The 18,385-nt window shown below is 40.9% G+C and overlaps 1 protein-coding gene across 1 annotated transcript; it reads left to right on the top strand.

The window, feature by feature from the left end:
- Positions 1–3,042: 3,042 nt before the first annotated feature.
- On the top strand, positions 3,043–18,234 carry hif1ab (hypoxia inducible factor 1 subunit alpha b). The gene is made up of 15 exons (XM_077016896.1): positions 3,043–3,428; positions 10,922–11,112; positions 11,811–11,956; positions 12,057–12,141; positions 12,263–12,372; positions 13,141–13,343; positions 14,055–14,161; positions 14,319–14,466; positions 14,574–14,887; positions 15,256–15,479; positions 15,610–15,732; positions 15,828–16,162; positions 16,256–16,349; positions 16,592–16,709; positions 16,831–18,234. Exons 1-15 carry the CDS (start codon positions 3,397–3,399, stop codon positions 16,983–16,985), a joined length of 2,385 nt encoding a protein of 794 aa, XP_076873011.1. The 5' UTR covers positions 3,043–3,396; the 3' UTR covers positions 16,986–18,234.
- Positions 18,235–18,385: the final 151 nt, after the last annotated feature.

Below are 18,385 nucleotides of genomic sequence, written 5' to 3' on the forward strand. Positions count from 1 at the left end.
TGTTCTGTGCAGATCTGAGTATTTCTTCCTTTAATTATAATGGGTTCCTGTGTATTTCAGGTAGGTGACATATGTGTTTAATTTGCATGGGAATCGGTATTTACCATGTAGGTCCCTTGCTACTTGATAATTGCTTACACCAACTATATCAGTAATGTTATGTTGCTACAATCAGACTAATAACCGAGGCATCTATGAAGATGAATGAAAGAACTGATTGTCTTTGTGAAACCCTGCCGTGCTCTTCAGGACCCCTCCGAATTATCTGTGTGTGATCCCACAGGGTTGCCAGCAAAGCTGACAGTGTGTGGCAGGTGGGAGTGTGTAGTGTTGGAGCAGTGCTCCAGGACCAAAGCTGCTCACCTCTGACCTACATCAAAGTTGAGTCTCTGTGGCATGATACTTTGTCAAGCTGGGACAGGATAGGCAGCTGGAGGAGATGTCTGGTGAAGGCTTCCCCACACATTTGTGTATACCAGCTGGTTTTTTAAGAAAAGGGCCAGGCTTGTGTTCCTGTGTTACTCTGATCCAGACTAACAATCCTGATTCGCCAGGTGACAGAGTAAAGAATACTAGTATGTACTTATGTAAAGCACGTATGTGCCTGTTAAAGTCATTCCAAAATCTTACAGTAATCATGGATCTCCTTTGCAATATATAGGAATTTGCTGACACTTAATGTTAAAATTCAAGAAACTGAACCTGTCTCTTTAAGGATATGTCTAAACTTGCGTTTACTGGACTGGTGTGTCTCCTGCTTCCAGCAGTGCAGCATTGGACTGCCAAAAACTAGCACAATCTGGTTCACATGCGTGTGATTCAGATTTAGCTGAAATCAAACACGCATGCTGAGTCAGTATTACTGTATTGTGCACAGGGTTCTTCTCGTGTAAATGTTATTGGGATCAGCAGTTGTAATGCACCAGAAGTTTTGCGTTTGCATGGAACAGGAATCCGCTATGATGTTTGGACCCTTTCTTGAATGGAACTACATCAGTCACAATCGATCTCTGTAGTGTGGACAGACATGACTGGCTGTTCATATATAACAAAACAATATTGCTCTATTGTCACATTTCCAGTGTTTGTGTTCAAGCAGTCTCCACTAGTACAGTGCATTCTGCAAAAAAAAAAAACAAAATGTTTTGCCAACTGCCTGTAGTAAGTGTAAAGACTGCATTGTCCAAATTGCTGTTGGCAAGATACCAGGTCTGAGTAAACCCATATTCCTGGCAGACTGAAGACTGAAGTATTTCCTTATATATCTGTCCTAGTGACTTGTGGTTTTTGATTTATGAGACGTTGCTGACAAACAATACACATAATGTTCAGTTGTTTGGATGTTTTCATTGTGTTACATCGTCTTCGTCACCATGACTACTATAAAAGTTTGACATATGGTTTTTAGGGCTTGCCAATTATAAGTGGCAAGTTATCATTTATGTTTAAAGTGAAAACTGATTGCAGTGAAACGGTCAGATAACTCATGTTCCCAGCAGCTATCTGGTAATTAGATCACTAATCATTACAGGCTGGAAGAAGGATAAGCTAATCCTGCTTTAAAGTCTCAAAACCTGTCCTAGGCTGATCTAACCAGTATCAGAGTCAACTCCTGCCCACGCATTCTTGTAACTACGATCTGGGCTAAAGGTGCTGCCATGCTGTAGGTAGCTTTGCCATTGTAATAATATAGTAGCAAACACTACTGTGTGCTTAAAAAAGAATATAATATTTAATTCCCTTTCATCTGTTCCCTTTATTGTCAGCCTTTCTGTTCTAGTACCAATATGAATTACCCAGGTAACATAATGTTGCCCATGTTTGTCTGTGGAAATACCTGCATTAATTGTCTACCACAACAAACATGACTTCTATATAAACAATATATAGAGCCCAAAATATGAATGGGTGAAAGCAAAACAAATGTAGGCTATTGTTCTTGTGTACTTTAAGTTGTAGATGTGCTTTTACCAAAAACAACACACAAGTCAAGAATCACTAATTACAGCAAAAGATTCTGAATACATCTGAAGATATTAGTATTTAGTTGGAGATTCATTCCATACCCTAGTACCTTGGCCAAAATACAAGAACTCTTGCCTAGGGAATATCTGCAGGATAATGTTTCAGAAATGCTTAATACGAGGTGGGACATTAGGGCTGTCAGTCAGTGTAGCAGGGGCTATACAGAATCCTTACTTCTGGGAGAACTGTACACAGTAGCGTTCATGTCTAAGCTTGATATGATGCTCTGGGATTCCAACTTCTGAACTCCTTGATTCAGTCAGTGAGTCAGTTTTATCTTCTAATGCTCCTAAACTACATGAATAATGTTCTGTAGCCTTTTATTACCTTGATAAACAATGAAATGAGCAGGTTGCATTATCAATGTATACCTTCCCCTTACAGTTGTATTTTACATTTACAAGGATGGGGAAACATCACCCAAAAAAGTAGCATTAGTTTAATACTGTAGTTAACATGAATAAGAATCTTCAAACCTCTTTTGCTGTGTAATGGTTACTCAAAATCATATTAAATATGATAGAGAGAGAGAGATGGAAAGAGAGAGAGAAGAAAGAGAGAGACTAAGATTATATTATACTGAGTCTAGCATTTACAAATGATGTTTTGGGAATCCCAGCGCAGATTATGCAGCAGTGGTGATAAATAAAGTTATAAATAAAGGATTGTGGATGATTTATTAAACTGGTAGGGCAAGACATAAAGTATTTACCTAAGTAGTGACGTTTGTCAAAACACGACAAGCTACATATCTGGGATATCTGGGTCATTTAAAAGCTTTTGTTAATATAATTCGTGACCTAATATATTTAATTAGTTAATGCCATACAATACCGTGTATATTATCCACAATATAATATTATCATATCTATATAATCTATATATACTTCCAGGTTTTCATCTTTACAAGAGAACCTAAAGAATAGTGTTTTTGTGCCATGACGTTTGTGACCGGACCCGGCGTGTCTGTGCCAGTGAGGCATGTGATTGCGCGTCCCCGTGGTCGTGAACGAGCCCGCATAGAATGTTGTAGCGAGCCACACAGAAAGAAGCGCACGTTAACTCTTTGTGCCGAGTATAACCTGCTGGGGGAATACAAATGTTTTGACCTTCACTTATTTATCTTAGAGGGTCGACCTCCCAGATTCGATTGTTTCGGGGAGAAGAAGAAAAAAAGAACAAGAACGTGTTATTGTTAACATTATTGCGACGTTTTCTTAAGAGTTATCGGCGATATTGTGAAGACGCTTGGCCACGTCCTTCATTTTCTCGGATCTGTGGACTAACGTTAGCTAGCTAGCAGTCCTAGCTGCTGTTTTGTCGCGGTGGTGGTTTGGGAGACCCTTACGCACTGAGAGGTTTCACCCAGGAATGGATACTGGTGTTGTCACGGAAAAGAAAAGGTACAGTGCGCACCTCTGTGTCGTTATTTTAGCGCGAGGCTGCCCGCGTGCACTCGGTGCGCGCTGTCTGCAAACTGGACGGTCGCTCGCGCTATCGAGCTCGTGCTAACGGACAACGTTTCGCGGTTAGCCGTCGCGCTAGCTGGGTCGCCATTTTGTGCTTGGGGTCTTTGAAGCAAATAGCAAGTTTTCAAACAAGACAAGAATATATGAAATCTCTATCCGATTAGAACATATTTCAGATTACGGTTTTTTATATAAAATGTTTACTGGATAGTTAACACGCGAGCTAGCTAAACGGGAAAGCTGTTCATATGATTTTACCTGATTAGCAAGATAGGCTAACTAGATGACGTTAGGTAACTAGCTAGTAAACTCCCCTTTATTTGACTCCCTATGCTAGTATAACTATACAGGTGATTTGTGTTGAGGACTTCTTATAACGGTTTTAACCGAGAGTCGTTTTAACCGTGTGCTTTGATCTAGCCAGCTAGCTAACCCATGTCAGCGTGGCACGACCAGGTGTGGAGTAACATTTGCCTAGCATTTATTTCTGTGTGTCTTCTGTGTATCCTCTTGAAATTATAGTATTGCTTGACGTGTCCGGAGCCGGTTGTTTGGATAAATTGTCTAGTTTCAGTATTTTTTTGCATTGTTTGGGTAAGAGGCTGATGAAGAACCACACAGATGTGGTAACAAGTTATTTGTTTACTCATACTTTAGTAAGGACGTTCAGTAAAAGTGAAAGATAGTTTGGTTAGAAATGACAAGCTGGACAAAATATGATGGTCATTTGGATTATATATGTAACCGCGTTTAAAAGTTAACTGTATACACTCACGACAATGTATGCGTACCGAAATGTAACTGCCCGTTATTGAAGGGAACACAAATGAATTTTGCAGATTTGATCATTTTGCAGAGTTTCTGTATTTTTGTCTGGCAGACAAACATCTTTATCTGGACTTGGATCTACATTTGGGTAGATAAATGCGCATCTTGATTATCAGATGTTGGTGCTCTCGCTCTTTTCCTTCTGTCTTACTCACCCCGAGTTTTGACGTCAGTGGGATTTCCTGCTTTAGTCTGTTGCAAGCATTTACAAGATGTTTGTCAGTGAAGTTGTTGTCCGTCACTCTCACAATTGTATGTTTGGCTATGTTATTTTTGTGTGAGAGATTAGAGAGGATATACAGGCTAAGTCTTTTAATCAGTCGTCTCAATGACTTAGCTAAGTAGTTCTCACAAACCACTTAGCCTAAATCTCCAATATGACTTTCTTCACTTTCTAACTTCTAATTGATCAATCCACTGTGCTTAAAATAGTTTTTGTTATTGGCATAGAATATGGTGTTGATTTATGCCACCAATCACCTGATTGTCATGTTGTACTATTCAATTTATTTTGAAAAAGCCAAAATAAATGTGTATAAAATGTTTACCTTTTTTGTAATATTATTTCTTTGTGTTGGGTTAAATCCTAGGCTGTCACTTTGCATTTTTGATGGGCTACTTTAGATTTGTTCAATAATGCAAGGTAGTTTTCTTTTGACAGATAACTACATTTTGTATGGTGTGTCTTAGTCAAAACACCATGATAAGAATCTTCTGATAGAAAGTAAGATCTGTTTGGAGCAGATACACAAGAGGTTGTTATGAAAATGGCACATGGTCTGTTGTGCATTTTTTGCTCTTAAAATTGATCTTGCTTCTGTTCTGTATATGGACACAAACCCAGAAATGGTTATGAATCCCCATTTGGTGGAAAAAGACTAATTTATAAATGGCATAACATTTCGCATACTGAGATTTTGTGCTTCCTAACTGGCAAAACATGCCGAAAGGCACAGTTGGATTGCTAAAATTGAAACATAGATTTAGTTAATCTCTCATTCAAAAGGACAAATTAGTAGCTAAACATAATTTTACATTTTGCTAATCTGGATTTAGGCAACAGGGTAACGGCCAAAATGTCTGATGGCTGATGCAATAACAGTGGAGAGTTCATGCAATAACTATGGAGAGTTCATGTCCTCACTCTCTTAGTGTGAATATGCAAATAATATGCAATTCCTGGAAAAAATAGCATGTACAGTAGAAGCCAATATATCATAGTGGAGATGAACAAACACTAACATTTTTAGGCTTGTGAAGGTTATAGATGTTATATAATTGCAGTGTTACAATTTATAATGACGGTGACAGTCTGGAAGAAATCCATTTAATAATGGCAGTATTGTTACTGATTCCAATCCAGAATAAATGGATCAGCAGCAAAGTATACACAGATATGTCTTTCACAGTACTGTGCATTCTGTGAATTCACACTCGTTTGTGTGATTCAACCATTGTTTCCTAAGGGATTTATGTAACTATGTAAAAAACTGTACTAATCTTTGTCAATTCACCTAAGTGTTCATTATATAAATAAAAAGGTCGTAAGTATCAATGTTATGAACAATTAACATAAGGCAGCCAAGAGATACACACAGTTAAGCTCTTTCTCCCTATGTAGCCTATTGCAATATCAACAAGTCTCAAGCTGTAAATGGCAATCACTTAATTTTTCTGGACTGTTGGGTTTAAACCCATGTGTTGTATTTTCCAGTCCTGTCCACATCTCATGAGGCTGACCACCTAATTTTGACATTATGCATTGAAAAATTGCTATTAATTGTTATTATTATAATATTATTATTATTGCTGTTTTAAGAGCTTCTAAAGAAAGCAGCTGTATGGTAAATTAGGTTGTTGTCTGTTTGTTCATTTGTCTCTGCACCCTTCAGTGTTCATATGTGCCCCTTGGAGTCAGCACAGCCCCCAGGGGAGAAACCCTAAATAGACTACTAAAACCTCTCCTAAAAAGGGCCCTTCTAGTTTCCCAGAGTTTGTGGTAATGCACATTTCTTATGTGTGCAAGTTGCAGGTCCTAATCAGTGACTCTACAGTTGCCTCAGTCCTCTTGTTTATGTGCAATACGATGCCTTTTTTTAGGGTCATTCATCTTTGTTTGTTTTTTTTTTTTTGGTAATTTGGCCTTTTTCAAGATGGTTTTGTCTTCCTGGCAGCCAGTTGGCAGCGTTGATGGACTTTCCTTCCTTTTTCTTGCATGCAGTTGACATCCTGCTATGTCATTGTTTTATCAAACAAGTACGGTTTTCTTGTTTCTGGATTTGGGTGTCAGTGAGGCAGCCATTCTTTTGGCAAGAGCTATATAATTTATAATGACTGTTTAAATATTCTGTGTCCTGCTTGAAGCCTGAACGAAGCAGTTTAATATTACTTGTTTTACCTTTTGTGTGAAATACCAAGGAGAGGGAGTACTTTGCTACTTGCAACCATGACTTCTGTTCTTTGCTTAATTTGTTGAATAATTTTTATTAATTACCTTAATTACTTATCTACACGTTTAGTGTGTGTTACATAACACTCAGCAGAGCTTCATGCTGTGTTGAATGCTGCATCTCTCTCCTGTCCTCGTTTTTGCTCTCTATTGAAGTCTTCCTTTTAGTGTTGTGATTGAAATTCTGTTACAGTAAGTCAGCTGCAGCCCTGTTGTTATACCGTAATGGGGCAGTGTCTTAAACAGGTTGTACAGGTACCAGTAGAGCTGGGCGATTAATCGATATTATCTATTAATTCGAATTTACAGTTAAGGACGATGTGTTTTTAAGAAAATCGATTTTCTGAGATTTAATTTTCACCACCGACGCTGCACTGTGGGCTCCCGTAGTTCAGTGAGTTTAGCACCTCCCACCCATCCACCCTCAAAACACACACACACAAACATGACGGCGGAACTTGTGTCCAAGAAAAGAGCAACTAGCTCCGTGATCTGGAGTTGGTTCGGTTTTGCGGCGTCAGATGTAGACCAAACAAGTCCTCGCTGTAAGGTGTTTGAAACCGATAGAGGGAGAGAGCGAAGAGTGCTATTCAGTTGCGCTGTCAATAAAGTTTCCCTCCGCGGGATATTTTGGATTAAGCAGTTTCTGCCTCGGTCACCGAACCCGCTTCAATGGATTATACTTTCGCGAGTGACCGTAGCGCGCGGCTCCGGGCACCTCGCGAGTGTGTAAAATGGAGACAAATTAAGTATTATATCGCGATCCATTATTAGTGTTGACTTGTAACTCCTGCGGTAGCCCAACTCAAAAGTAGACCAAAAAACCGCACCCCGCGACCCCATAATTTTTACCCGCGGCTGGATTTTCCAAACAAGCCCAATTTGGCGTGAAAACGCGAACCTGGCAACTATTGTAGTATAAAGTATAAACTGTGGTAGTATAAAGAAACAGTGGAAGGAACATCTACCTGACGAATTTTAATGTTACATTGTGTTTCAGGTTTGAAAAGTGCTGGAATTTAGGCTAAAGTGAGGGGAGCCCTGTTCTTAATCAGAATGTAGACAGCGTGACTGTCAGTACAACATGCAAGAATTGTTCAATTGTATTTGTTTTCCATTTTATTAAAGGGCACCAAATTATTTATATCTATTTATTTTTTGAGGGTGTGTTTTATTTATTTATTTTAAGTTTGAGGTTGCATTGTGTCAATGCTTAAAGTATGTTGGAGAAAACCTTCTAAAAGTTACTGAATGTTCTCACTTGTTTACAATTTGTTTCTGCTTGCACTTTAACCCCAAAGGGGAAATTTAAGTGAAAAATAAATTAAAACTTTTTTTTACCATTCCTTTATCATCTGTAGTTTTTTAGTAGAGGAAAATAAATCTATTAAAATCGAAAATCGGATTTAAAAAAAATTAATCGAAGATTTTTTTGGAGGGCCATATCGCCCAGCTCTAGGTACCAGCTTCACGTTCAGTTTGTAACCTGAAATACAAAGCGTCTGTTTTGACGATTAACTGAATGGGTTTGAAAACGGACTGCAGCGTTGTGAATAATGAGCGCAAACCTAGACAGGTGACGGCACTGTAATCCCCACAGCTTGATCGGTGAGCTTGACATCACTGAGCTCCATTTTCTCATTCTGTCCATCACTTTGTATTCTTTAGTTTTTGCATTTGTATAATGGTATCCATATGTTTCACATGACCTGTATTCCAAGATGTGTGCAGATGTGTTTGTGAATCGAGCAATTGTTAAACGAGTTTGATGAAGCAGAAGTTGCAATGCTATATAATTATTAATCACCAAAAAATTGTAGCTCCTAATTATATGAATGGGAAACACTTTGGTTTAAACTCAAACATAGTAACTACATATAAATAAGTAATTAACCTTTTGCAGCTTTCCCTAATGTATACAGTGTACTCAGTGGAGCTCACCATGTGTGTGAAAGCAGGAGCTGTTTTTGAAAACAGAAGATTTCTCAGAACATGGTGGATTACTTCCCCAGAGTTTAGAAGTGTCCTCCCCCACAGTTATTTCTCCATTCAGTTCATAAATGTGTTCTAAACACAGTTGCATGTACCGATGTACTGTAGTCCGTTAACTGTAAAGCCTAGGCTAATGCATAGATCCACAAAATGTCAACATCTAGAATTCTGCCAATATACACGACAAGAAATCGCTCTGGCATAATTTCACACCGCAGAAGTGATGCAATCACACATTGTGGTGAACTAGCTACTCTTCCAGCTAATCTTCTGTAAAATACCAGCAGCAAGACTGCATGACCTCGCTAGACCCAGGATGCACAAGCAATGAGAACCTTTTTTGTCTCTGCAGTGACAACCCAATCATGGTAGTACAGACTGTTCATGCTGGCTGGGCTGGAGGTCTGCTTTTAAGTAAACATCATTTGTCTATCTTCTTCACTAGAACCAGTCTGACATTACTCCTATGAAGATACTTCATTCTGGGAGCTTTTCCAAAGCCTATGTCCCTTGCTAATGATGAAAATAGAAAACTAGTGAAATGCATAAAAAAATACATATAACTGCGTTTTTGTTTGCACATATTTGATGCAAGCCACGGTAGGGTATAGAAATATTGTAGATATAGCATAATTAAATAAAACTTAATTACAAAGATTTTGCTTCAGTGCTTTTTAGACGGCATCAGTTTAGTGGAGTTTAATGGGGACCAGTTAAAATCTCTTGTCAGTGGTGGGTAAAATATTTTTCCCCCACAAGTTTCATGTTGTGTAATTTCTGAAATATGGTGAGGCAGTTGGTGAAAGTGTCTCCCCCTCAAATACTGAAGTGGTTGGATTTCCTAAGAGAGAATCAAAATGAATTCACATTCATGGACAACTATTCATGCATTTGCATCAGTGCAGGTCACTATTTTTAGCCATTTTATGTGTTGTTTTTTGCATGTTCACAGAATAATTAGGCTATTAAGATTAAGTACACATCATATTTTTCAGCCTTAATGAGTTTCATACAGATATTTTGAAATATTCATGCTTCAGCCCATATGTAGGGATAAGTAGCATCTAGTTTAAAGACTTTCACTTTTACTGTGTGTCACCGTTTACTTACCTGTGGCCACACCTGCCCAACTGATCTATGGCCTTACCAAGAATTATCCATCCCTTGCTGCAGTATGTAGCCAAAAGGGCGTAGGCGTATGCAAATGAGAATCATCAAACAGAAGGAAACATGCAGGCTTTAACAATAACAATTACCCTTCTGGGACAAGTAAAACGGGACTTTGGGATATCAGCATGAAAATCCACTTCCGTGGGTGGGGGGTGTAATGTGTCAACAAAGCAACAATTGAAGCCAAACTCAATTCACTGGAGTAGCTCACCCCTCCTCATGCAAATGCAATGGTCTCGTCCTTTCACATATCCAGTCAAAACAAACCAGTGATATTATCTGTTGACAAATGTCAGAGAGAGGCACGCAGGAGAATGCTGCCGAAACATGACTACATAGCAAAGTGCATCCACAGCACCGTTACCTCCTGGAAGACTCAGTTTTCATTCATGTTCTGCAAAGAGTTTTGGGAATATCCTAAGACACACATAAATTGGCTGTTTTCTGTCTGAACTGCACATTTTAGAGAAGGGTCCCTCTAGTGAGGGCTTCTAGTGTGTCTGGACGTATGTGTATGGCGTACGAACAGTGAAACCACTTCCTAGCTGACCAGATTGGTCGAAACAGTTTCACACGGTTAGAAAGAGAGAGAGAGGGAGAGAGAGCCCTTCACAGATTATCCACATAAAATAGACCTTCATAGTAAATAAAAACAGTTCACTAAATCATAAGTAATTTAAGGTGAATTGTTTGTAATTAAACCTTTATTATGAAATGTTTATGAAACCTTTGCTTATTCATAACAAAAAAGAAGACAACATATTGTGAATGTAAAATAAGAACAAACTAACAATGTACAAAGAAATAACTGAATCCATTAGCTTGTGTGTGTTTAAAAATGCATTGATTAATTTGGGACAGCATTAATTCTGTTCAGGACCGAACGTTCCACTTGGGCAAGCTGGGGGGAACCTGGTCCAGTGCAGAGTTCCAGGCTCTCTTAGGTGGTGTCTGATTAACTCTCCCCGTCTCACTGTTCTCTCTCCAGGGTGAGCTCGGAGCGCAGGAAGGAGAAGTCCAGGGATGCTGCTCGATGTCGCAGGGGCAAGGAGTCTGAGGTGTTCTACGAGCTAGCACGCCAGCTGCCTCTGCCCCACAATGTCAGCTCCCACCTGGACAAGGCCTCCATCATGAGGCTCACCATCAGCTACCTGCGAATGAGAAAACTTCTGAACTCCGGTCAGTCCAGGGAAAAGGACCCAAACAAAACAATCAGTTTGATGGACAGTGTTACCTGTGTTAAGCATTGTTACCCGTGTCATTTTAGATACACATGGCTAGAAATGGTTTATGGTCCCAATATTAGAATATTTGTTTAAAAAGCCTCAGAGTTTGAGAATTATTATCCTAATGTTTGTAAAATCCTAACACCAGTTCGTTACTGATTAATCATTTAGTTTCTAAATAAAATAAAAAAAAGCTCTGCTAGTTTGTAAATTTGCTACAGATGGTAGGATAAATGAGCAGTCAGATGATTGAAGTGGAATTTGTGGAGTGTATTTTTAAATAATTTTTATTATTGTCAGCAGAAATGTGTAGTGAAGAATAGATAATGCCACAGATTGACAAAAGCACGTTGGCAGGCAAACTTTACATGCCAATAGAAAGGCTGTATTCTGTAGCTGAACATTTATAAAATACAGGTTTAAAATAAAGTGGCCAGTGAGGGTAGGTGCAAAGTTTCTAATGAATAAAGTGTGTATGTCCTTATATATCTAAGCTGGGCTGAATACATGTTAATGAATTATCTGAATAGTAATCGTGTCCTAATGTAAGAACAGCAGCTGTGGTTATTAGCACAGGGCTACTGTCTTGGCGAAACGCCTACTTTCGGATGCAAAAGGAGTCTGAGCGTTATTTTTGTTCTTGTGGCATAGATGAGAATGAAGAAGAGTCAGAACTGGAGAGCCAACTCAATAGCTTCTACCTGAAGGCCCTGGAGGGCTTCCTCATGGTGCTCTCAGAGGACGGAGATATGGTCTATCTCTCTGAAAATATCTGCAAGTGCATGGGCCTCACGCAGGTAACCAGCATGCCAGACCCCTGCAGACTCTCCGTCTTCAGATTCTGTGCGTCATGCATGCAGTGCATCACTCTGTCTCTCTCGGTCTCTTATGTCCCAGTTCGATTTGACTGGTCACAGCATTTTTGACTTTGCACATCCTTGTGATCACGAGGAGGTGAGGGAGATGCTGGTGCACAGAACAGGTGAGCCGCTCGCTTCCTCGCACACACTAGTGAATGTTAGCCAGTTGAAGGTTGACAACACTAATGGATTATTTGGCTTTAAGTACATTTTTAGCTAAGGGCCGCGTTTGTCCTCTTATAGGGTCCAAGAAAGCCAAGGAGCAGAACACGGAACGCAGCTTCTTCCTGCGTATGAAGTGCACACTCACAAGCAGAGGACGTACAGTCAACATCAAGTCGGCCACGTGGAAGGTGAGCCTCAGATTTCACGCTTTGACAAACACGCGTTATTGTACATGCCGTCCTTTTATCTTAAACAAAGTGTAATGTCAAAAACGAGATCGTTTGCAGAGCAAGGACTGCCTGTAGGTTCTGGTCTTGGAGGAGGAGCGCTATCAAATGACATTTTCAAAAGGTCACAACTGCCATGGTATCTAAGGGATTATTTGATGACCCCTATAATATGATGCCCTGATGTAACACATGGCACACTCACAAACAGCTGCTACACTCCTGACTGCAGTATTCTGAACACTAGCTGCTATTTGGCTCCTCCCACCTCTGTCTTGTTCTCTGCTTACTCCCTTCTGTCCTACATGACCACCCCATCCCACCTGTGACTGTCCATCTTTTTTGATGGACAACCTAGTGACCAGATAGGAATTCAGAAGTAGCATTATTATTGTTGTTATTAATCTAGCATGTCTCAATTTGCCCGGTGTACAAAAATAAACACATTTTTGCCATTTAGCACAAGCCAGTGAGCTGTGTGTTGGCAAGTTGTCTGGCTGGTTATGTAACATGATAGATGTGTCCCTTTAACACATCAACACCTGCTTACACACTTCAGTCAAGAGCTTGGGGAAGATTATTTATATTATGTTCTTGTGTTTTTCTTAATTAAAAATATTTTTGAAGCTCAACTTGTATTCATATTCCTGAACCGGTTTCAACCCATTTCAGTTGTCTTATACATGGTTTACTATGGTATTGCTTCAGCCATATTCTTCTGTATTGTAGGTTCTCCACTGCATGGGGCACGTGCGTGTGCAGGAGCACGGTGAGAGTTCGGGAGACGGTAGCTTCAAAGAGCCGCCCCTCACCTATCTGGTCCTGATATGTGAGCCCATTCCTCACCCCTCGAACATCGAGGTGCCTTTGGATAGCAAAACCTTCCTCAGTCGCCATACTCTGGACATGAAGTTTTCATACTGTGACGAAAGGTAAGGACAGGGTTTATTTTAACACGGCCTAATTGAGTCCCACTTCTGGCATTTTCTGAATCCTCCCATGGCGTTGGCCTCTAGGGCCATGTTCCACTACAGAGCTACACACTTCCCCTTTTAACTCGCATTTAAATATTTGTATTTCCCCTCTAGTCACTGTTACTCTGAAGGCTGTAAACAATGTAGTTTGAGTCAAATACAAATGTGCTCATCTAACGTATACAGTTTTATAAAAATGTTTTAACTCTATTAACACAGCATTATCACCACCTAGTGGTGTAAATGTCTAACCATTGCAATGATGATTAGACAATTAGTATATTGCACATGTTGAAAATTTTTTTTAAGCACTTTGCACATAAAATCTTTAACATAATATTCATTAAATAGGCATCAGACATTTCTACATCTACGGCAGTCATGGCCTGGTGGTTAGGGAACTGGTCTTGTGACCGGAGGGTCGTGGGTTCGTTCCCCAGACCTGAGGCCATGACTGAGGTGCCCCTGAGCAAGGCACCTAACCCTCAATTGCTCACTTGTATAAAAATGAGATAAAAATGTAAGTCGCTCTGGATAAGGGCGTCTGCCAAATTCCATAAATGTAAATGTAAATGTACTTAATTCTAGCTAGCAAGTCTCTATGAATTTAATAGTAATGAAGACTTAAGCCTGTACTTGATGTATGCTCATTTATACTCATTCTTTTAGAATCACAGAGCTGATGGGCCATGAGCCCAATGATCTGCTGAACAGATCTGTGTACGAGTATTACCATGCTCTGGACTCTGACCATCTCACCAAGACTCACCACAACTGTAAGTGCCCTTAAGTCACTCGTATAGACCTTACAAAGACTGTCTTATCTGGTAGTGATGACTTCTGCAATGACCTGCTGTGCTATACTGCCAGTGGTGAAACTACACGTCATCTCAGAAATCATGTGTAACTTGATTATTCCTTGTGCTTCATCAGTGTTTGCGAAGGGCCAGGTCACCTCGAGCCAGTACCGAATGCTGGCTAAGAAGGGTGGGTACGTGTGGGTCGAAACCCAAGCCACCGTCATCTACAACCCCAAGAACTCCCAGCCACAGTGCATTGTGTGCGTCAACTACGTACTCAGGTATGATATTACCTCCCATTCTGTCTGAAATGCCTAGCGTGTATGCAGAGTCATGTATGCCTTGTGGCGTAGTAGCGTTAGGACCTGACGGATGATGTGTCCTGCAGCGGCATCATGGAGGGGGATATGGTCCTCTCCTTGCAACAGACAGAGGCCGAGACGGAGGCGGTTGAGGAGGTGGTGGTGAAGGAGAAGGGAGAGGAGGAGAAGGAGGAAAAGGAGGAGAAAGAGGAGAAGCCGGAAAGCTCAGACGTGGAAATGGATATGGACGTGACGAAGCTCTTCAAACGGGAGATGTCGCCGTGCTCGGAGGAGAGTGCCGAAATCCTCTATGAGAAGCTGAAGGCGGAGCCTGAAGCTCTGACTGTGCTGGCCCCTGCTCCTGGAGATACCATCATCTCCCTGGACTTCACCTGCACAGGTCAGAACCTCTCAGCAGTGCTCACCTTCCGCCACACACACATATTCAGAGAGCACTTGTGCATGCTCAGCAGGTTCAGCAATGGTGGAAGTATTGGACCTGTAGTACTTGTGTGATGTGTCTAGACCTTTACCTTGATATGACCTTGAAATATTATATTCCCATAAATCTTGTAGTAAATGATTCATTTAAGAATTATCTTGGTAGATATATACAGGTTGAAGAAACAAGACGTTAACTTGGTATAGAAAGCACAAAATACTAAACTCACTCTCAAATCTTCTTGAATTAAATGCTATTAAAAAGGTGATTGGTGGGTGGACCTAGAAACTTAACTACTTTTCCTTGTCTCTTTACTTTGTCTCTAGACTCTGAGATGCATCTACTGAAGGAGGTGCCCCTCTATAATGATGTCATGCTACCCTCCACCAGTGAAAAACTGCCTCTGTCTCCATTGGCTCCCAGCGAGACGCCTCCAGCTCTGGCCAAACTAGAGCCCAGTGGAGAGGACTTCTCATTTCCTTCTTCTTCCAGCACCCCAGACACAGCAAACACTCCTCCTAGTTCCAGCACTGGGTCCAGCTCCTCAGAGGTACACACTTCTACTGTATACCTTTTCCTAGGCTTACCCACAAGACCGTTCTTAGTTATGCTGCTCCGAAGATTTGTCTTGAGGACTTAGTCAGGTGCTAAAGTGCTTTCTCCCTCTCTCTCTCTCTCAGCCCAACAGCCCCATGGATTACTGTTTCCAGGTGGATTCGGACATTAATTCCGATTTCAAACTGGATCTGGTTGAGAAACTGTTTGCCATTGACCCAGAGGCCAAGACCACATACAGAACCCAAGTAAGACCGACCGACCGACGTTGAGCATGTCGAATGTCGTATTTGTTCACATTTTATCTTAACCATTTAATCTGATTTCATCTTCTGCGTTTAAGGATATGGGTGATCTCGACCTGGAGATGCTTGCTCCATATATTCCAATGGACGACGACTTCCAGCTGCACGTTCCCTCTCCGCTGGACTCGCTGACTCCCAGCCCCGCCGTGTCGGACGTCAACACTCTGTTCCAGCCTCTGCCCACCCCCCTGTCTCCAGCGTCCAGCTCCTGCAGCTCACTAAAGCAGGAGCCTGCTTCCCGCATCCCGTCACCACTGCACATGCTGCAGGAGGTGCGAAGCGCCCCCGTCTCGCCCTTCAGCGGCAGCCGGAGCCGTGATGCCTCCCCTGCCCGCCCTCACACCCCTCAGGGGGGCGTGTCTCTAACCAGCAGGTAACGCTCTTGCCCTCGCACTACAGACCTGATCCAGGCACATGTTTGAGGCACATGTTTATGGGTTGTTTTTTTTTTTTTTTATCTTTTCAGAGTGGAGCTCTCTCCGAAGGTTTTAGCCATCCAGAATGCCCAGCGAAAGAGGAAACTTGAGGAGGTCACCACGCTGTCTCAGGCTGTCGAGCTGGTGAGTCTTTAGCTCTGTGTCTCTGTAAGAAGTCACTCAGGGTTACTAGTGTATTTAGGACCTGCACAATAGAGTATTTGTTAGTCACATGTCTATTGTTCAGTCATGTACTGCAGCCTTGGTTGTGATAACATCTAAAACAACGTTGAACTTATGATTCAGATCACATGCGTTGAATGTGTAAATACTTGAATGCAGCTCTTAATATTTCCATGTTTGTTGTTGGTCTCGTTTTCCTCCAGGGAGCGTTACTCAAGTCTGTAGATGAAGCTATAGAGCCAGGAAAGAGAGCAAAGGTACTCGAGGTTAAAGGCTCAAGCTTGCTTGGAGGGAACAAGACCATTCTAATACTGCCATCTGGTACGTACGCAACACGCACCTCCTGCTGCTGAAAACGATGTAGATCACCTGCATCGTCACGATGAGACCTCACACTTCCTTAAACTTGTACATAATAAGCTGTTGTCCGTTTTCTCCAAAGAGGTGGCGAGTCGTTTGCTGTGCAGCTCGTTTGAGAGCAGCAGGGGACTGCCCGAGCTGACGCGCTACGACTGCGAGGTCAACGCTCCCGTTCAGGACCGGCACGCCCTGCTGCATGGGGAAGAACTGCTGCGCGCTCTGGACCAAGTTAACTGAGCCGTGTTCTGCTTTTGCAATACTGCACACTGCTCCCCCCCCCCCAACTAGAACCACAACTCTGCTCCCATCTACTCCTCAACCCCAACCGCTCCTTGTGTATATTTTCGTAGATTTTTTTATTTTTATTTTAAATGTCTTCTAACTGACTCAAATGTTCCATAGTTCTCAGTGGACGTCCCTTCTAGAAAATCCTGATGAAGTATTAGAGTAGTTTTCTGTTCAAGTGGAGACATAGGAGTGTAAATTTACTGCAGTGGTGGTCTCCAGTGTGACCAAGAGAAAGAGCCTTAATGCAAACGCACACTCCCCTCTACACAGGTATTCACTCGTCTCACCCCTCTGGAGCCCTTCTTGTCGCTCCAGAACCCCCCCTGCTTTTGTGTGACCTCCTTCCCAAAGCATTGTGTATTGTAGCTAAAGTCGCACAATGATCTATTTTCTTAAGACAGAATACCAGCAGTTCATGCAATATACAAAACCATTTTTACAAAAATGTACTTTTAACAAAAAAAATTATTTGTTCAAGTTGCTTTTCTCATCTGTCACTTTTGTTGTAAGTGGTTACATTTAAGAATGAAGTGTGTTTTATCCAGGTTTAATGGTGAATACTCATTCATTCTCATTGCTTTGGACACAGATCAGCAGTTTATTGTGGATCGGCACAAATGAATTGTAAAGGAAGCTTTGAAAGTCCTTAAGATGTGCAAAAGGGAATTCGAAAGAATTGAGATTGACATTTTTGGCAAAGTGCAAATGTCCAAGTCAATGTTTTTATCTCAAAGAGGTTGAAACATGTAGAATTTAATTATGCGATAGATTTTTATATTTTTAGCAGTCATTTTTTTTTTCTTGTTCATGTATCTTCATAATAGATGCTTAGAATTAATTCATGCTTGTCCAATAGATTTTAATATGCTTATAAAGCGTGTTGTAGAGTGATCATGCCAAGCCGATGTATCAGTTATTCAATTTTCAAACATTTAATGGCATACGAAACATTAATGCTTAGGCATAAACCGAGGTAATATTTGTTTTGCTCATGCTCTTTCATAAGTGTCACCTTGTATAGACTTGACAATGTCATGCAAATATTATGACCTTTTATCTTATTTTACAGTAGGATTAACTTATTCTTTGTTGTCCTATTGTAATCAGCTGTTCATTTATTTCTGCCGTCTGTACACCTGTATTTCCTTAACACTAAACGTATTGTTTATTGCATAATAAAGGACAATTGTGGACCAGACTCTTGTGGCAAGACTCAATTAGTCGACTTAATTGAATTTAATGGGTGCTGTAACCTAGTTCTTTCTCTTTCTACGTACATCAATTAATTGTTAAGATATTTGTTTTTGCAATCTACTAGCTGAAAAATCTGAAATTCCTACCTTGGTAGT

Source organism: Brachyhypopomus gauderio, chromosome 9 (genome assembly GCF_052324685.1).
Source record: "Brachyhypopomus gauderio isolate BG-103 chromosome 9, BGAUD_0.2, whole genome shotgun sequence".
Classification (NCBI taxonomy): Eukaryota; Metazoa; Chordata; class Actinopteri; order Gymnotiformes; family Hypopomidae; genus Brachyhypopomus; species Brachyhypopomus gauderio.